Consider the following 21,362-nt stretch of genomic DNA (forward strand, 5'->3'; position numbering starts at 1 on the left):
CGCCGCCATATTCTTGCAGTACTTTGGATTTGGTCTCCTTTTCTGTGGTATTTTCCCTCGTTCTTCTAAACCTTTAACGTATAAATCTTTTGCATGTATTTCGCCAGTGATTCATAAAGTAGTTTCAAGAAAATAGCCGAAGGAGGCTGATAGAATTGTCGCCGGAAATTGTACAAAGAGAAATATTGCGGGTGCTTTAGAACAACGCCGGTGTGTTCGCTCGAGACGGATTTTGCTCAGAGCCAAGAGTGGATACACACAAACTTGTCGAAAAATTTAACACGCTCAATCCTCTGGTCATTGTATCCGAGGTGGAGCCAAAGAACATTTACACTTTTGAAAGCAGCGGAGAAGAAAACGCTGTTTAAAACGATGGCAAATACGGCTCGGGCTAGAGTCTACTCGGATGTGAACGTGCACCGGCCTAGAGAGTATTGGGATTATGAATCTCATGTCATAGAATGGGGGTGAGTATTGCCACATTTTAGTTCATTCTGTACTGCATAAGAGGATAAATGTGTTGAGTAAACACACGCCATTTATAAGAAAGTATACATTTTTTGTTTGGATTGGTTCGGAAGTTTTCGCAACCAAGCCAAGCGCCATGCCATGTTCTTGGACAGGCACAACCAGACCAACGTGGTCGATCGATTGTCGTAACAAAGCGGGAGTGAAGAAACGGTCTGCTAGCTAACTTTTGTAAGGATAATAATAAAATGCTGCAATCCCTGTATGCTATTTCTTCACTGTAAATAAATATATGGCTTGGCGCTGGTAATACTTCTGTTGTCAAACTGCCATAATGCCATTCCAAACATGAATGACATTTGGTCCAAAATATGCGAAATGGCAGCGGCATTCGTGTAAGTTCATGTTAGAGTGGGTAGATTTTTTAAACTGCAGAAAACGTTTTATATTTTAACGCAAGCCAATGATTAAGCGTTTATGTTGTAGTGTTGGTTGCATATACCTTGGGATAAAAATGGTTTCAGCATTTTTTGCCCAATCATTTCCTTGTAGTGTTGTTGTAATTCTAATATTTTAAACAGAGTTGCCATAGTGCACAGTCCTTCCTAATTTCCATCAAAATTGTTTTATTTTTTTTTTTCTGATTTATTTAGGAGAAAAATATTGAGTATAATTCTGTATTTTAGCACACATGTACTCTCAGACCTGAATTTTTCACTTGAATGCACCTAAATAGAGTTGAGTCCTGGTACCTTTAAGTGATTTACTTGTCATACACCAGAGAATTTACCACAACACCTAGTAACACGGTACTCAGTGAGCTGAAAGAAATAAATATTTAATGAAATTCAGCAGAAGTTAGCAGATTTAACTTATGAATCAGAATGAAGCCTCGCATTTCCAGCAGACCAGAAATGTTCTTTACTTTCAAAAGACACATGTTGAGTGATTATCCAAAGATTTTTTTTTCAAAGAGGTCGAGATGTCAGACTGCATGGAAGTGTGCATTTTTTAATTGCTACATAAAGGCAAGAAAAAGTCTTGAAATGGAGCCAAAATATTTTGTTTGTGTAGGTTCAGTGGTTTTCAATTGCTTGTTAGCCTTGCATCACCAGGAATAGTGAGCCTTACACAAATTGTGAAATTTTGAGAGTGAATTTTTACTTATACTCAACAGCAAACAAATATATTAGTACAATGTAGCATGTTCTAATGTCTGAGAGTGTCAGCTAGATTGAAAACTGTAAATCTGTGTTCAACTGAATATTTTTACATTTATTTGTTCCAGTGCATACTATTATTAAATACAAGTATTGCTAATGAACCTCTGATTGGCAGTGCATTATTCTTGCAATCATACTCACTTTGCTAGAAAAATAATGACAAACTATATATATTAGATGTGGAAAGATGGCCCCAACAGCAGTCATGATAGGACACAGTAACAGTACAAGCTATAGCCATGTACTCAATTCCATAGTACAATTAATTTGTAGTATCGCTATTTCACAAGAGTACAGTAATTATTAATGAAGAAAATATATCTTTTCTATAGGCAACAAGATAGTTATGAACTTGTTCGCAAACTGGGCAGAGGAAAATATAGTGAAGTCTTTGAAGCAATAAATGTCTGTAATGAGGAGATGGAGAAAGTGGTAGTTAAAATTTTAAAGGTTAGTCGTCTTTGTGATCAACTTGTAACTACACTGTGTACTACATAAATTATAGTAGTTAAGTGTGATTTAAGTTAAGTTTAACGCAAAACAATGCTGGTCAGTGGCCTCCCCTGTTGTGGACATGCACAGTGGTTGGGGAGGGGGTCTGTAAGGGGATGTGTGGTTTAACAGCTCGGCTCTTGAGGTCAACTCTTTCTCAAATGTACTTTTGCGCTCCCTCCCTCTCTGGTAAATATGAGGTTAGCATCATGGTTTCACTGTTCTTAGTGTGACGGTGCCTGATGGTTACTGCTCATAGAGTTGTCATGGTTACCCTACGCGCTCAGCACCTGTCCTCCAGGTTCCACCGTCTTTACATGCACCTTCCCCAAGCTCATTTATTATTAAGGGGTTTAACTACATAGAAGAAGAAGAAGAAGAAGAAGAAGAAGAAGAAAAAGAAGAGTGCCTTTATTTAAACAGGGTTGCTCTTTCAGTAATTATAAATTACAAAATTACTGCTATCAATAGAGGCCCTATAAGAATGAAAACTACATTATTACATTACAATAAGGATAATATTTAAAACAACAGTACATGTACACTATACAATGTACAGTTGAATCCCGATAACTCAAACCTTTAAGGGAAATCGAAAAAGGTTCAAGATATTGGGAGGTCAAGTTATCGAGGGTAAAATTAGTAAGAAAACGACCTGAAGGGGAATCGGGAAAGGTTCGAGTTAGTGAGTACCGTATTTTCTCAATTAAACGCCCCCGGCGTTTATTTCAAACTTGGCTCGGTGGACCCGGCGTTTGTTTGAAGCCGGCGTTAAATCGGGGTCCGGCATTTATTAACGGGCTGCAATTTTCTGTCAATTTTTCAGACTGATTTGTTGTTACCGATGTTCGCGACCAAAGGGCATTATGTGAAGGCGGGACAATTTTTCTCTTCGTTCTGCCTCGAAAAACTAGTACTGTCCTTGGGTATCTAAAGGTGATAAATACCCAAAGGTACATTATTATGGATTGAATACGTTTTTCTTGCAATCAAGATCTGCGACAAGCAGAAGATTATATAAGTGGTATCTTGACAATAAAGGAGCATGGGTACAATGTCGCCAACGTCCTCCTCGTTTTTTAACGACCTCCTCTAACTTATAAACAAAGGCTGGAGCGATCCTCGAGATTTCAACGACTGTGAGCACTAACACAAGAAACGCGAACACTGCTATGTTTTATCTTGCTGTGCAGCGTGCATCCTAGCTATGTTACGCCTTACTTTTCCTTCAAACGTTTATTGAAATTTCCAAAGCAGCATACCGTATTAGTATGTCATAGCAGTGCCATTTAAAAGAGTATATTTACTTGTTATCTTGACCTCAAATAAACGCCGGGACCTCGAACAAACGCCCCCTGCGTTTATTTAAAAATTAGTAATTTTGACCCGGCGTTTATACGAGGCCGGCGTTTAATCGGGGTCCGGCGTTTAATCGAGAAAATACGGTAGTTCGAGTTACTGAGGGTTCGAGTTATCCTGATTCAACTGTAAGTACATGTATTGGAAGCACTACACTTGTTCACTGTATGAGAAAAATAATAATTATGTACATGTACATGTACCTCGCTTGGAGCACTGCTAGCTTTCTTCTAATCTCCAATTCTGGCTATAAACAATTCACATCAAAACATGTGGCTAATGTTACTTCCCTTTTTCAATTTACAGGATGATTTTATTTAGAATCCTACCCATTTGTTTTTTTTTGCACATAATTATATGTTGGGTTAGCTGCCATACCCTGTATGATTCTAATAGTTATTGTACATGTAATACCTCGGAGAAATTTGATGTACATGTACAGTGTACAGGTTATGTTATATTTTCAAAGAGAAACAACAGCTTGCTTTTATTTTGAGATTTATTAGGGAGTTAAAAACAGAGTGTGAAAATGAAAACATTTTAAGTGGTGAAAATCATGCTTCACATATATTTATCATCACGAAAATGGTCAAACCTTAAATCTGTAACATATTGACTTTGTTTTCCTTGCAGCCTGTTAAAAAGAAGAAAATCAAGAGAGAGATAAAAATCTTAGAAAACCTCAGAGGAGGACCCAATATTATTAATCTTCTTGATGTTGTTAAAGATCCTGTGGTATGTGGCTGCATTTTGGTTTAATTACTGTACCAATTTATCTTCTTTTTGCAGTAATAATTATATTTGTTAAAAAGGAACTCCTTTCACCTTTAGATAGAGAATGGCAGAAGTACATGTGTATTGCTACATGTAGTAAACAATTATGTTCAATGACAATTTAAAATCTTTATTTTTATTATCAGAAGAATCAATAACTCTAGTAAGATAATTTAATTGGCAAGTGTACATTCTCATTTGTACATGTAATGTTATGTTGTCAAGTATGTTGTCAAGTTCAATCACACAGTCACACACTCATCCACAACTACAGTGAATTGCATTGTTACAAAATGTACTGTACTGTGTGTTTCAAATACCATGAAGATCATTATCAAATTAATTTACTACATGTACAATTTTCATGCACCATAAAGACCATGTACACAATGTATTTGCTTGGTATACATGTATGTACATGTATGCCACGCATGCCTTACAATGTGCATTTGTTATGTAACTAATTTTATGTATTTTTTTAAATTTGTAATAATTGCAGTCCAGGACACCTGCATTAGTTTTTGAGTATGTTAACAACACAGATTTTAAGGTGAGTTGCTGTGTCTACTAGATAGATACATGTACATTCATTTACATACTGTGCAACACTTGCATTGATATCATCTCTATTCTTTTTAATGTTTGTTATGAATATTGTTGTATATTAATATATAAATTAAAACTGTCTCCTCTCTTCCTCTGTAGCAACTGTACCAGAAATTTACTGATTACGACATCAGATTTTACTTATATGAACTTCTCAAGGTTAGTTTGAGAACATAAAATGTTTAGGTCACTTGGTACATTGTGTTGTTGTTATTTTTGGAACAATTTATGCAATTTCAGTGTATAGACATTTCGGTGTTTTGATTACTATTTTAGGCTTTGGATTATTGTCATAGCATGGGGATAATGCACAGAGATGTCAAGCCACATAATGTTATGATTGATCACGAGAAGAGACAGGTACTGTACATGTACATGTATAAACCTGGCCTCAATTGTTCAAAGGGGGGATAACGCTATCCGCTGTATAAATCGGCAGATAGCGATGTAGGTTTTGTATGACAGTTATCCACTGGATAGCGATTTATCCAGTGGTAAGAATTCTCCACCTTTGAACAACTGGGTCCTGTTTTAAAAACTAGCCCATTTCCAACTTCCATTTAGAACAGTTTGAAATTGAGTGCAGTCTCCCTGCCCCATATTCTGTTAGATCCCCCCCAAATCTGCATATTTCTTTAAGGAATTACACTTTGTTTATGTGAATACATTTATGTACATGTACCCACTTTTCCTTAAACTAAATTGAATTTTATTTTATGTATTTTTCCCCACCAGTTACGATTAATAGACTGGGGCTTAGCTGAGTTTTATCATCCTGGACAAGAGTACAATGTGCGAGTGGCTTCCAGATATTTCAAAGGACCTGAATTACTGGTTGATCATCAAGTAGGTGCCTCGTGTGTAACTTCCAGTACTTTCAACTTGAGTGTAGGCATCGTGCACATACAGCATACAATGTCTACAATAAATCAGCTGCCTATAAAATTAATGATCTTTTGGGAGGGGGTTTACAAATTGAATTCAGTAAAAATATTTCTGCTTTTTTGTTTTTAGTGATGATATACATGTACTGTACTGGATGAAACCGTATTTACATGTACATATTGAAATGTTTGTGATTTCAGGAGTATGACTACTCTCTTGACATGTGGAGTTTTGGCTGCATGCTGGCTAGTATGGTGAGTGTGAACAGTTATGAGCTCCTAGTGGTAATTGTAGTCTTTTTTGGTTCCTGTTTATGTTATGTTGTATGTTGGTTTCTTTCAAACAAATTGACATGTGCCTGCTATTCTGTCCATTGCAGATTTTCAGAAAAGAACCTTTCTTCCATGGGCATGACAACTATGACCAAGTTAGTGTCTGCAACTGATTATGTACATTATGTAAATCTTGTGTTTAAATGAAGGGCTGAAATATTCTTCCACTTCCCTTATGTCTGTTTATTCATTAATTTTTTTGTAAATAGGTCAGGGCTCAAAATAATGGCTGGTCAACGGACAATGTCCGGTCAAAATGATGATTTGTCCGGAGAAAATTTTGGTTCGCCGGTCATTTTGACCGGTCACGTACACGGCTTTCAATTAATAAAACACACAAAAAATTTATTCAAATTACGGGTAAAAATAAAGTATTCACGGTACAAATTATTTGACAATTAATTTTACAGTAAAATCATAAAATATCATAGCAGCTTGCAGTCACAAATTTGTAGAATACAGATGAGACGGTCATGCTCTCAAAAACAGGAAACATCCATGTCTGTAAATACGCTAAACAGACAACAATGAACATCACATCGATCAACGTCTGCTATTAACATGCGTACGCAAAATTTTACAGTTTGAATTGTGGCCGAGAAAAATAGCACTCGTTAGTGGATTTAAAAAACTATATGCACCTTTAGAAAGTACGAGTTCGTAGCGTGTTTTTCACCAGCAAGATCATGAGAAAATAATAAAAATTAAACTTCCGGCACATCCTTACTGAAAGGCCTGGTTGCTAAGCGTTGTGGACGAATGTGAAATCTTTTCTTGGCGGTTATTTTGTTAATCCCCTAGCTTGAAATGGGATATTGGTATCGCATGATACAGGAAAGATATCTAAAAGTCGAGGACGTAAATCCTTTTTACTGGACACAGTTGACATGAAGCCATTGGCGTTTCCTTTCTTCCGAGTAAAGGCACAGTTATCTCACTTGTAACATGGGCATATGTCCTATTAGGGCAGGTTTCTATTACAGGTCACAGGTCAAGGGTCACTTGTTTGCAGTTAGCTCTTATCGCGGCTTGCTTGCGGTTAGCTTTTTCTCTGGTTTGCTTTGGGTAAGCTTTTACTCCAGTTTGCTTGCGGTTAGCTTTTTCTCTGGTTTGCTTGCGGTTAGCTTTTTCTCTGGTTTGCTTGCGGTTAGCTTTTTCTCTGGTTTGCTTGCGGTTAGCTTTTTCTCTGGTTTGCTTGCGGTTAGCTTTTATTTGTTGGTTAGGGCAACAGTAACCTGTGACCTGTAAAAGAAACCTGCTGGTCCTATTACTATTTAGTGTTCGGTAGTAAAGACCAGTAAAGTGCTTACAACCAAGATCGCCTCCACCCGTAAGTCGTTAACTAATGTAAAACTATGCAGAGTAACATAACATTATAGCTACTGAGCATTTTGTTTTATGTAGAGTAGAACGCAGAAGAAATGGAAATTCAAAAAGCGAACATAATTAAAGGACACTTTTAGCGATCAAAACATTTAAGCTTAAGCCTTATACTCTTTAACAACGAGTGTTTTAGATTATGAGGTGAAGTTTTTGGCAAAATAGGCTATTGCTTCAAAGTAAATACTCAATATTTTGACCGTCAAAAACGAGACATGATCGAGCAAAAATTGATTTGGCCGGTCAACATGACCGGTCAGTATTCAAAAATTATTTTGAGCCCTGTAGGTACTGACAGTAGCTTACGTTTTCCCCACTTTCCTAAAAAAAAACTAAAATTCAGAATCACTACATGTATGTAATGCGTTATTTCCAATTGTCGTTTAAAAAGAAGGACGTTTTCGCTGTTTTGCAAATTGGCCACATTATATAATAATAATAATAATAATAATAATAATAATAATAATAATAATAATAATAATAAACAAATATTTTTAACAGGATTAACCCATCAGTACTTGAGAGTACTGTTATCTTAGGGGTCCTGTAAGATTTTAAATATTTAAAAAGGTAAAAAAGTTTAAAAAGGTCAAAACTACAGTAGTCAAAAACATATAAAAGCTTATGAATAAAAATTACAAATAAAAATGTTCTTTAATTACACATTTCCATCAAAGTTAAATAACAAACACTCTTGTTATTACAAAGAAAACAGGGTACCTTCAAAGACTAGAGCAAGCCATAAACTGATTTTATTTTATCCACTTTGCTTTAGCTTGTCAGAATTGCCAAAGTTATAGGAACAGATGAACTTTTTGAGTATGTTGAGAAGTACCATATAGAATTAGACCCAAGATTCAATGACATCTTAGGGAGGTGAGTTTTTCTGTATCACAGGTTTTTAACTTAATAACTTATATAAAAACATGTAAATAAAAAGACTGCCTACATTGTAAAAAAGGTTTTGTAAATTTACAAGTAAAAAATCTTTGTTGTACTTTTGGAAAGTTACAAGTTTATTTTAAAACCTTGTTGTGCTATTTGGTGGCCAAGTGAAAACAGTTGGTAAGAGTTGATAATTTAATGATCAACTCTTGAGTTTATAATTGGTATAATAATTGAAGCATTAAATATTTTGCATTTATCTGACATTTGCAGCCGTTTGCTAGAACTATTTACTTCTCTGAGAGTTCCATGTTTGGCCATTCATTGACAATACACCATATCAACTCGGATTATTAATTTACTAAGTCTTTGGAAAGGTGTTCTAACTGTGCCTTCCTTTGTCATAGCCTACGCACAGTTGTAAAGTAAAATGTACAGTATCTTGCGTGAAGACAGTATGTTCAGTTCGTCTATATGCTGTTACCGCATTGTCGTAATCACATGTGCATTTTGTTATTGTTTTATCATAGACATTCAAGAAAAAGATGGGAAAGATTCACTCATTCAGAAAATGAACTTTTAGTAAGTCCTGAAGCAATCGACTTGTTGGACAAGCTGCTAAGATATGATATATCGGTAAGTTAGAACTGAAAGAAGCAGAACGTTGTTTAGAAATATTTATTTACAATATAATTATAATAAAAAATCATAATATCTGCCCTCGCACTTTCATATTTTTTTACCAATTTGTTGCTTCAGTTAGTATTAATGAAGGATTTATTTTTTTAAAATACAGATTTTAAATATAAAGTTAAAGACTACCTGTATATTGTGGAAAGAAAAAAAATACTTTACATGTACATGGTGTGGTTGTGCATATTGTTTAGGTTTAACTCTTTTGTTTCTTGTATAGGAACGTCTTACTGCAAGAGAAGCTATGGAGCACCCGTACTTCCGTAAGTTACAGTATTTTGCATTTGTTTGTAATAAGAAAAATGAATGATGTGGAAAAAACAGGAAAGTAAAGCAGGCAACCTGTGGAACAAACGTCCTCAAGTTCTTTGTGTACAAGGACAGCTATCTCTTTAGTCTATCATGCCAAGACCCTAACTTACTTTGTAAAATGGGTGTGTATGATAGTAGCTGGTCAGATAAATACTAGTTATGCAACGCTTTCGAGTGGTATACTATGGAATATCCCACAAGTCACTTGTATTTTCTCGGTATACACACGAGCCTTTAGGCGAGTGTGTATGCCAAGAAAATACAAGCGACAAGTGGGATATTCCATAGTATACCACGAGAAAGTGTTGTGTAACTATTTTATACCATGCCATAGAAAATACGCTTACTAAATTTCGTCGAGAATACAGTCGCAGCGCACTATGGGAAGGTTGGGTTGAATACCGTCGAATATACAATGGCTCTCCTGTTTTCTGATTGGCTGTATTTTCTATGGCATGGTATAAATACTGATATCCACCCTTCACGTTTTCAGATCCAGTGGTAAGACAGGAACAGCAAAGACTGACACAGTCAGTGATATCTCCAGTCCCCATGCAGTCCAGCGGTACACCGACTCAACAGATTGTTTCGCCTATCCCGACATCGCCAACATCGCCTCTGCCGAATTCAACCCCTGCATGACAAGATTATTACTGTAGCCAAAAAGATGTGGGTGCATAAGCTTAACCTCCATCTTGTTTCACTGAGAAAAAAGTCTCCTTAAATTTTCAACAATATAAAGATGAAATCTTGTTTAAGGGGATAGGTCAACATATTTTAGGCGAATCTAATTCTGTAACCTTACTATTTATTAGAGAAAAATTTAACGAAATGATGACAGCAAAACCGTACACGTGTTCCACAGAACGAACAGTGCAGCAGGCTGGTTTTAAGGCATGTTTGCAAGTCGGAAAGGTCGCTTAATATTTCTGTTGTGCGTGTTGCTGTTAGGTCTTTTTTTTACCATTTCAAACTGTTTTGAGTTTTCATTGGCTAGGTGAACAATTCGCTTTAAACAGTGCGACCTATCCCCTCAAATATATTTGACATTCCTACATGGCTTATCTGGGGGGCATAAAACTTCGTGCTGCGGTAAATGTTATGTATAATAAAAGTTTGCGAAACTTAAAGTACTAGTTGTAGTTTTACAAACATATTTTAAATATTTATAATTTTGTTTTGTTCTGTTTTCTTTTCTCTCCAAACTTTCAATGTGGAATTTTGAAGACGATAAAATTTTGATCACTGAAAAAATAATTCTACTTCCTGCATTTTTGTTTCATTAATTTGATTCAAAAATAGTACTTTTGTTATCCACATTTCTTTTGGAAACAGAGAATTATCGGGAGATGAGGTAGTATTTGCAGAATTTGCTGCTATATAGAACTTCCATAGTTGTTACTCAGTTTTTGAGCGATGTAAATTATTGTTTTATCAACAGTCTTTGTATCAATGATGTTACTGTCATATACCTTGTAATAAAGTGCCTTTGGTTTTCAATGCGCTTTCCTCCGCCTCGGTGCTTGCAGCCTTCCAAGCATTACATGATAGTATTATTGTGTTTGTGGAGAAAGAAGTTCAGTGTATTCGGTTTATAGTGTGCTTGTAGGTGGCAAGTTTCTTTGCACTAAAATGAATGTTGATTTCTTTGTAAAATATTATATTCTTACAGAAGGAAGGCAGGGAATATCTTGGACCTAGGTCTTCTGCAAAACTGTAAAAAAAATAAACTCAGTGTGTTGTCAAAGATTGTGTGGTTTCATTGTGTTACGGGCGTATACCGTGAACCCCACCCCCCCCCCCCCCCCTCCCTCCCTCCCCCCGACGGGGGGGGGTAAATCGACACTCGATTCAGCACCCTAGGATACTGTTATTTTTATTTTTTTTTAATAATAATTTTTTTTTAATTTATTTATTGACACACAAAGAACACTACTTACTTAACAAATACATACACTACTTACGATGCTAATTACAAGACATTACTTATTACATTATTTAATATACATTTTCTTTTTAAATAATAATATCGCAATAACACGCCTTACAATACCTACTATAACAAATAGCGCTCTTACAAAAAATATTACATTATATTACTATTACATTTTAAAGTTACAATCTATTTACAAAGTTCAATTTTTTACTACTAACTCTAATACTAACTGTATGTATTTTATTTTACTATGAAACGAAAAATAAATAAATAAATAGATTGCGGCACAACCTCTGGGCAGGGGGCGGGGTAACTTGGGGGAACTCAGGCACAAAGTGTAGTCCATTTTTCTTTGAATTTCGTCAAACTATTATTTTTAACAGCGATTGTGCGTTCATAGAGAATCTTTTGATTGAGTAAGAGAAGGAAGATATCTAGATTTGGATATGCTGAAATTCAACCAGGACAGAAAAATGTGATACTTGGCGATGATGAGGAAATGATTCAGGGCATAAAAATTACTTAAATCTGGTTTATAACCGTAAAAAATATCTGTGTCAATTAAGGTGATATTTTCTGAACGTTTTTCATTCCACCATGCAATAACTTTTTTCCAGAATAATTGTACCGTCGGACACTCATACAGCAAATGAGGTAAAGTTTCGTATCTGAGAGCTACAACGATCACAACTGGGAGAACTTTTCAATTTCATTTTGTAAAGTCTGTTATTAGTGGGTAGAATGTTATGTAAGACCTTGTATTGGAAACATCTCAGTTTATTTTCTATTGTAACTTTGAATGGCAATTCATAAATGGCTTTAGCAGGAAGACGTTTTTCTATAAGCTTAGTTTCTATGTTTGGGGCTTTAAACACTTTCATAACAAGCAGTTCGCGAGCAGATTTGGCGGTGACATTCGCAAGAGGAAGCTCATTACTGTCAACATCGGTAAGCATTCGTTCGGAATTTAAAATTGATTTTTTCCATTCTTCAGGGATCGCGGTGAGAAGGCCGTAATACGTTAAGAAGTTTACCGTCATACCATATCTATGTTGAAACTCAGACCAGGATAAAAACGTTCTGTTCTCATTTAGCAGATGACCGATTTTAATACTCCTTTTCTATGCCAAGATGGATAGAAGACTGATTTACCATCTATTTTAATATAGCGGTTATTCCAAATAATTTCGTTTTCATATTCCTTAGCAGAAGAAGGGTCTTTAGAATGTAGCTCCTGCCAGACATTCAATACTTCCTTGTAAAAGGACGGTACATACGAGACGAAATTAAGATCAGATACATTAAAATTACATTCCAAAAGAAACGAACCACCATATTGGGATGTAGCAGATGAGAAGAGGGAGCACCATTTGTTATCACCAGCTTCATATAAACGTTTAACCCATGCTCCCTTTAAAGATTTGTTCATCATGTTGAAATCTACCATGTTAAGGCCACCTTTCTCTATAGGACCAATAAGCGTGTTACGTTTGACCTTATCAGGCTTAAAGTTCCATATGAACTTGAAACAAATATCATTAACTTCACTAGAAAAATTTGGTGGTGTTGTGAGAACGGAGGTATTATAAACAAGCTTGGAGATAGCGAGGGTTTTGATGATACAAATTCTTCCCATTAAAGTTAAGCCTCTGGTCGTCCATTGGTTTAAAATTTTCTTTAGCGCAACAAGTTTTTCCTCGAAATTAATTTTGTAACTAACAGACTGATCATATGCGAAGGCCACACCTAGCGCGATTACATATTTTTCAGGCCACGAAATATTAAATTTAGAACGTTGACCCAAGTTGCATTTAAGAATGCCCAGCCACATTCCCTCCGTTTTAGAAGTATTTATTTTTAAACCTGAACAGCCTCCAAAATCATTTAAAAGATTAAACAAGTGATTAGCTGAGCGATCATCTTTTATAAAGGCTGTGATATCATCCGCGTACATACTTAATTTTAATTCGGTGTCGTTTATTTTCAAACCACTGATATTTTCATTATTCCTAATCGCTTGGCCAAGTACCTCAATTGCCAGGACAAATAAGAGCCCCGATAAGGGGCATCCTTGTCGGACTCCTCTTTGAAGCTGGAAGAAATCGGACGCAAATCCGTTATTTATCACACAGCTGGTGATATTGGAATAGAAGGTGTGGATCCATTTTTGGAAAATTGGCCCAAAATTCATTAATTCAAGGACTTTAAACAGGTACTTCCACTCTAGGGAATCAAATGCTTTTTCAAAATCTATGAAAAGTAACATGCCAGGTAGTTGTTTTTTCTCATAAAACTCAATTACATCAGATATTAGCCGAATATTTTCTCCTATAAAGCGGTTTTTAACGTACCCTGTTTGATCATTATTTATCAACGTTGGTAAGACTTTCTCTAATCGTTTTGCAATACATTTCGTTGCCATTTTGTAGTCAATATTCAACAACGTGATTGGCCGCCAATTTTTGAGAAGGAGGGTGTCTTTATTCTTTTTAGGCAACAGAGAAATCACACCTCTCCTTTGCGAGATCGACATTTCACCTCTATGATAGGCTTCATTTAAACAGTCTATTAAAGGAGTTACCACGGATTCCCAGAAGCATAAGTAAAATTCTGTAGTCAGTCCATCTGAACCTGGGGTTTTGTTTTTCTCAAACGTTTTAAGAGCGGCTAAGCATTGTTCTTCAGTGATAAGGCCCTCGCAGGATTTTTGCTGCTCGCTATCAAGTCTCTGTACATTGTCAAGATTTAAGAATGACGGGGCTGAAGCATCAAATGTGTTGTCTGTTATTTGTGAGGCATATAAAGCTTTATAAAAAGTTTCCATCTCACACAAGATCCTGTTCGGTTCCTCAACATACTCGTTTTGATCGGTTTTCAATTTAACAATATGCTTCCTTTCATGCGAGCGCTTCTCTAGATTCATGAAATATTTCGTGTTTCTTTCGCCATGTTCGTACCACCGTGCTCTGCTTCTTATAATCGCACCTTTTGTTTTATGTTCAGCGATTCTTTGAAGTTCAAGCTTGACACGTTCAATGTCTGTTGCTAAATTAGCTGCTAGCGGATTTTGATCCAAACGCAAATTTAATTGTTTTAACTTGCAGAGTAAATTTATTTCTTTTGATTTTTTTCCTTTAGCAAGACGTTTAGAGAAACGGATACAAAAGTCTCTAATCTCCATTTTAATCATCTCCCAATAGAGTCTTTTGTCACTTGTTCCACTATGCTTTTTCTTGGCATGAAGTAAAAAGAATTTTAGGTTTGTTATAAATTCTTCATTGTCAAGAAGAGAGTTGTTAAATTTCCAAAACCCAGGGCCAGCTTTTTTTTGCTTATTTTTATACGCGATTTCAGCATAAATTGGGGAATGGTCTGAGTCGTAATATGATAGCACATCCGTCATACTAGTACGTGGAACTAAATGTTTTGAAATAAGCCAATAGTCTAATCGACATCTTATTTTTCCTGAACTATTCTGCCAGGTAAAGCGCTTATCATTTGGATGATGAAGTCTCCATATATCATCGAGATTTAAGTTGCCGCTCATTTCCTTTATGCTGTGGATAACTTTTTTCTTACCGCTGATATCTTTTCCACCTATTTTATCAATATTTTGGAGTGGACAATTAAAATCGCCTCCCATTATAAGATTTACATTCACACGAGGACGTAGCTTGCTCGTTAATTCGTTAAAAAAAATTAATTGTTGATTTTGGTCATTGGGAGCGTAAACATTGGCTAAACAAAATTCTTCGTCTTGGAGTGTGAAGCGAACAATAAGCATTCTTCCGTTCTTATCATTAGTAATGCAAATATTCTCTGCTTTTAAGGTTGGTCGAAAAAGAATCATCACGCCTCTGCTATGTTTAGAGCCATGGGAAAAGCAAATGTCACCACCCCATTCTGCACGCCAAACGCTTTCGATTGTTTTGTCACTGTAGGTTTCCTGCAGAAAAATTAAGTCATATTTGCCATTATGAAGCCACCTAAATAAATTTCTGCGTTTGATCGACTTATTTATGCCTCTGATATTAAGGGAAACACATTTTAAACCCATTGCAAATGTAATTAAGGCTCAACACCTGCACCAGAGCCCCAGCCAAAAAAAGTTGTCCCCAGATGTGGTGCCACCATAAAAAGAAAGAAATACCACGAAACACTAAACAAAAATCTAATCAAGCCGTTGAACGACTTCATGTATAGAGGAGATAGCCTTAGTAAATAAAATAAATTCATCGATCGGAAAGGATCCCCTCTACGATTCCCCGCATTATAAAACTACAGAGTGACAATACTCAAAATTAATTTCATAGCATAAAGGAAAATGTAACGATTGAAGCGGTCAGAACAGATAAATGAGTAAATGCGAAGTGTGAAAAATTAACATCGATCAGTAAATCCTATCCAAGTCTTCGTTATTATAAATTCTTATAGGATAGTCAGTTGCCTCTATTTTAACAAAGATTTTACCGTCTGTCGTCCAGGCGCTGTGCCAATGCTCCGACTTCTTTCGTTGCCACACTTTGGCAAACAGCTCGCGTCGCATTCTTGTTAGATTTTCGTTGATGTAAACAATGCCACCTCCATTAAACACTTGGTTCAGATTCTGACCTTTTAACTGCTTACGAGCTCCATATAGTTCTTTCTTTGCTCTATAAGATTTGAACCTGACAATAATTGGCTTGGGTTTACTGGGATTCTTGCTTGTTTGAAGCCTGTGACATATGTCGGATATTGTTATATGCCAGAAAATGTTAGTGCCTGTCCAGGATAGGGTGTGGTTTCGGGTATGGGGTCGTCCTGTTGGCATACTGTTAAGTATAAGTAGCTTTGGTCCGGCTGAGGAATATCGTTCATTATACCGGGAACCTTCGATAGAAAGTGATTCGTTTTATCGAAGTTTCAATGTATGGTAACGAAAATGCCCAAACGGTTTGTACACTGGATAAAGACAACTCTCGCGTTGCGGACACCCCGTTATTACGGACACCCCGTTATTACGGACAGGAGTTGAAGTCCCGGCGAATAAGAATTACCGAAAAAAAAAACAACTCTCGTTTCTACGAACTTCCTGTAGTACGTTCACCAAATGGTGGTCCCGAAGGTGTCCGTTGTAGAGAGAGTTAACTGTATGTGGCGAGGAACTTACATGAACATTGAAACCCAGATATAAAGGACCCCTTTATAACAAGAAGCCCGGCAATACCCTGGCTCCAGAGGTTTGCTCTTCCATTTCTCTATCAAATTTGAGCCCCTAAGAAGAGGGTAGCAAAGGGTTTATGCGTGACACGTGAAAAGAGCAAAAATTAGATCGTGGCGCGTGAAAATAGGACAAAAATTAAACCGTGACGCGTGAAAATAGCGAGAAAAGGCACTAACAACAGTTACAATGCTAACGTTACTTACAATATTAACGTTATTTACAATACTAACATTGACTATCAACAAACTTGTCTCACAAAACGAACATTTCTTACAAAAATATAACTGAGAATTTTGTTGAGCAGTGCAAAAAAAATGGAATGGGCAAGATGAGGAGTAAAGGGAAAAGAATGATAGCTTCAACGTTTTGGGGTGTTGGGTAATATGTGCAGGGGTAGTGCGATTTTCTCATCTGAATTATTCGCCACCGACTAGCTAGAAATATTAGACGATCATTTTTTTTTTGAGAAACGGTACAAAATAATGGCCCGTCGAGGTCAAACTAAAGGTATCTCGAAAAATATTTGATCAGTGAACCTCCAGTCAGCGGAGAACTATCTTTGGCAATCGAGAATTTTGTCATCAGAGAAATTTTCATCTGTAAAGAATTAGGGTTGTCCCAACGATGCTCGGCAACTTTTGGACAACTTTTCCTCTTTAATTTCGAGCACCTCTTTTTCTTTCGAGCAACTTTTTGCAATTTTGAGCAACTTTTTGTAATTTCTAGACCGAAGATTGCCCGAGTGTTGTTCGAAGGCCATACGAACGTTTCCTCCGATCGAAGATTAACGAAATTTGCCGAAGATGTCTGAGAAAGTTCAGAAGATGCTTCAACTTTCGGTTTCTCGATTGTTTTTAGTGAAAGAAATCCTTGAAATTCAACTAATGTTGGCCTTAAAATGTTATTTAGATATTTCTGTTGGACTTGAATTGCATAAAAGTGCTTAGAAATTTTATCTCAAAGAGAAATTAGCAGATATCTGGAGATTTTTCTTCCTCAAAAGCAACCTTTTGGAACTTTTGCGGCAACTTTCGAGCATCATTTTGAATTTTGGAGCAACTTTCGAGCAACTTTTTAAGAAATGTCGAGCAACTTTGGACCAGCCCTATCAAGAATTAAAACAGTTTAAATATCCTAATTGAAATATCCTTAGGGTTAAAGAAACTTCTGCTCTTGATTTTAATTTGATATTGCGAAATGACAAGCTTCAAATTTAGACGTACGAGCCACATGCACTGTGACCTACTCTATTTCAGAGCTTTGCTAATACTTTACTATGCGTAATCAGAATGGTGAGTGCGTTAGTTTGTTGCCAGATTTAAGCATAAGCAGCCATATTCCAGCTCTTACTGAAACAAATAAGTGTTGATTTATTTAGGATTTATTATGGACACATACACGAGTTTTCTATTCTCATCTGATTGGTTCGTAGACGATGGAATTGGGTGGGCCACGTACGTAATAGCTAGCAATGCGCACATGCGCCGAACCGTAAAACTAATCCATTAAAAGAGCAGTATAGTCAATCCCTAACAGAAAATTCACGATACCTCTCTTAGGCCACAAACGTAAAAATTCTGGTTCCATTTTTGCAATTGCTTTCGTGTCAGTTGGAGAATTAATAACTGCTTCAAGGTATAGTGAAAACATTTTTCAGAACCTTTTTAGAGAATCGACAAATACCACTAAGCTTTAGCAAAGGTGATGTAATTTGAACCATGACATGAAAGAACACTGATAGTGTTGTCTTTTGGGTTTTGCTTTCATTTCAAACATGCAATTTATATCTGTGACAGCATGAAGCAAACCTCTCATGTGTAAAAAGACTTGAAAAAAAAAATCAGCAATTAAAACACGGCACGAGAAAGTTGGCTTTGCTCACTTGTGATTTGCATGAAAAGCGAGACAAAGATAAATGACTACCTTTGAGACTTCGGTCAAAGGAAAGCAAGTCCTTTGATATCACCTTTGACAAGGACGCGCGTCAAAGTTAATACAAATTTGACCCGAGGCAAAGGTACCATTGACACTAGTCAAAGTCTCATTTCACTGTACCTTGTCAAGCCTTTGATAAACCTCAAAAACGTATTACCTTTGATCAAAATCAAATACGGCTTTTGCCGCAATCAACGGCATCTCGAAGGTTTGGCAAAGACGTCCTGTACACAGTCTTTACCAACTTTACTCCAAGTCAAATGTATGGGTCAAAGTATTGAATGCCTCTAGGGTTAAAGAAACTTCTGTTCTTGATTTTAATTTAATCATTATTATCTGATATTGCGACATGACAAGCTTTTAAATTCAGACATGCGACATACATGCCTACTCTATTTCAGAGCCTCGCTAATAGCTTTCTATGCTTAATCGCAATGTATTGCGTTATAGTCGGTTGCCAGATTTGAGCACAAGCAGTTATATTCCCGCTCTTACTGGGACAAACAGAATATTTATATACAAGTGTTGATTTATTAAGGATTTATTATGGACACATGCACGAGTTTACTACTCGCATCCGATTGGTTCGGAGACAATGGAATTGGGTGGGCCACGTACGTAATTGCACATGAGCCAACCGTGAAACTAATCCATTAATAGAGCAGTAGAGTCAATCCCTAACGGAAAGTTCACGACACCTCTCTCAGCCACAAACGTGAAAGTTCTGGTTCCATTGCTTTCGTGTCAGTTGGAGAATTATTAACTGCTTCAAGGTATAGTGATACTATTTTTTGAACCTTTTTTTAATAGAGAATCGACAAATACCACTAAGCTTTAGCAAAGGTGATGTAATTTTCATCTGATGACACGAAAGAACGGCTCTGATTAACTATGATGTCGTTTTCCTTTTTTTTCGACAACCGGGAGCCCTGATGAAGGCAAATCAGGGAAATGATTTTTGTCGGCGGAATTCTAGAGACAGCACCAGATGCCAAAATTGTTTGCCTGAAGTTGTATTGATGAACATTATTACAAAGGAAACTAAAGTTATTGTTTTTTACAAAAAGTGCAAAATTCTCAGATATGAAGTTCGGCTTGGAAAACCGAACCAATACAAGTTAAGTTCAGTGATACTGATATATTTATTTGGGAGTAGTCTTCGCGGAGAGTGGTTCTTTTGCATTAGTTCGGAGCCGCGTTTAGCAACATACGAAAGCCAAATTCAGTAATTGCTTTGTTAAACACAAAGTGCATTTAAATGGATTCTCACTTCGGCGTAGAATTTTCGCAAAAACGTGACCAATTCCTCCGCTAGCTGTTGCTGTATTTTGGATGTTTTGAAGATATGTTTTAAAAACTAAGTAGCATCCCTTCATAGCTCTTTTTGTGTTTTTGCTATCCTTATCATCTAATAATTTGGAAACTGCTTCGTCGTAATTGTCAAACCTGGCGACCATTTTGCCGCACCGATCGTTTAATGAAATCGTTTATTGTTAGCCACGCGATAAGTATAATTTTTACAAATTATACTTATAATTCAGTCTTACGACTGCAATGCATGATATTTTTTTTAATAAACGAGTAATCTAATATATCTATCTATCATTTCGCCTGAGGCGAATAACACCTCCCTCCTCATATCACACGAAAGCCGAATTCAATAGTTGCTAAATAGTGGCGCCTCTGTTGCAGCAAGTTCGCAATGTACATTCTCGTGTTTTGAAAGTCAAACAAACCTCTCACTCTATGTTAAAACACTTGAAAATATTAACAATTAAAATTGCCTTGACTTGCTGGAGCATTTATTAAGTATCAAATGTTCGTAGTTAAGTTGCGTGATTCAAACTCGCTTTAAAGGGACTGCGTCACGGCTGAGTAAAGTTTATTTTATTAAGTTTTACCAAATACTCCCTCTGAAACTAATTGTTTTCAAAAAAAATTACTTCTATGGATCTAAATGACAAACCCATAGCTTCGTTGCAACCAAATGTGTCTCCCGGGTGCTATAATTTAAAGTTACAAAAAACTGAAGATTAACTTTGAAAACTGTTCAACCCAACAATATTTCAAAAACACATATCGCAATCCAATCTTAATTCAATCTTCGCTACCTTTAGCCATCCGTACCTTCTTTTGCATTTTCTGTGTTATCGAAATGTTCCTTCACTGTTTTAAAAGGTTATTTTTATATTTCATCGAATTTGACGATCATTTTCCATGCCTAAATTTCGCAAAAAAAATCCGTGACACAGTCCCTTTAAGGGAATACTGAAGCGTAACATTTATTCATAAATAGAAAGAGAATATATACTGCCTTACTTCATGTCCTCGCCTAATTTGTCTGATTTCCCTCGCTTTTTCTTGAACATAACAATACCAATCGCTCATGTGACTTTTTTTTTAAAAGAAAACGCCAATACAGTGCCAATGTCGCTGTCCACTTTGCTTTAATCTTTGACGTTGTCGTAATTTCACGGCAGCTTTCTTGTCGTTAGTTGTCATAATTCAGTTCCTGCATGTCAAAGCTTCAGAGCCGCAATGAGCGCAAAAGTAGTTGAGACAGTTGTTTGAAATGAGTGCTAATTTCAAAATAGAATTTACAGCAAAAAGGGCTTGTAAGTGCGCATGAGCTTCACAGTAGTCGTGCATTGAACTTTTGAGGAAACAGCCTTATTACCGTTTCCCGGTGTTCGCATCCTACGCTTTTGAAGACTACCGAATTTCGTGGACAATGCTCCTGTTATACCAGGGCAGTACGTTTCGGTGACATAGTTTTGAATTACGAGAACGCATTCATGTTATTGAGCACGGCACCGAGATAAACCTGATTTCCGAAATTCCGACAGCGACATGAGATCCTTACGAAATTGCAACACGAA

General features: G+C 36.4%; 1 protein-coding gene across 1 annotated transcript; it reads left to right on the plus strand.

The window, feature by feature from the left end:
* Positions 1-297: 297 nt before the first annotated feature.
* Positions 298-11,156, plus strand: LOC144649637 (casein kinase II subunit alpha-like). The gene is made up of 13 exons (XM_078509171.1): positions 298-467; positions 2,024-2,141; positions 4,176-4,277; positions 4,816-4,866; positions 5,022-5,081; positions 5,199-5,282; positions 5,658-5,768; positions 6,008-6,061; positions 6,187-6,234; positions 8,295-8,395; positions 8,935-9,040; positions 9,318-9,360; positions 9,903-11,156. The coding sequence occupies exons 1-13, from the start codon at positions 373-375 to the stop codon at positions 10,049-10,051; spliced, it is 1,122 nt and encodes a 373-aa protein (XP_078365297.1). The 5' UTR covers positions 298-372; the 3' UTR covers positions 10,052-11,156.
* Positions 11,157-21,362: the final 10,206 nt, after the last annotated feature.

Source organism: Oculina patagonica, chromosome 4, assembly GCF_052425735.1.
Source record: "Oculina patagonica isolate OP01 chromosome 4, crgOcupat, whole genome shotgun sequence".
Classification (NCBI taxonomy): Eukaryota; Metazoa; Cnidaria; class Anthozoa; order Scleractinia; family Oculinidae; genus Oculina; species Oculina patagonica.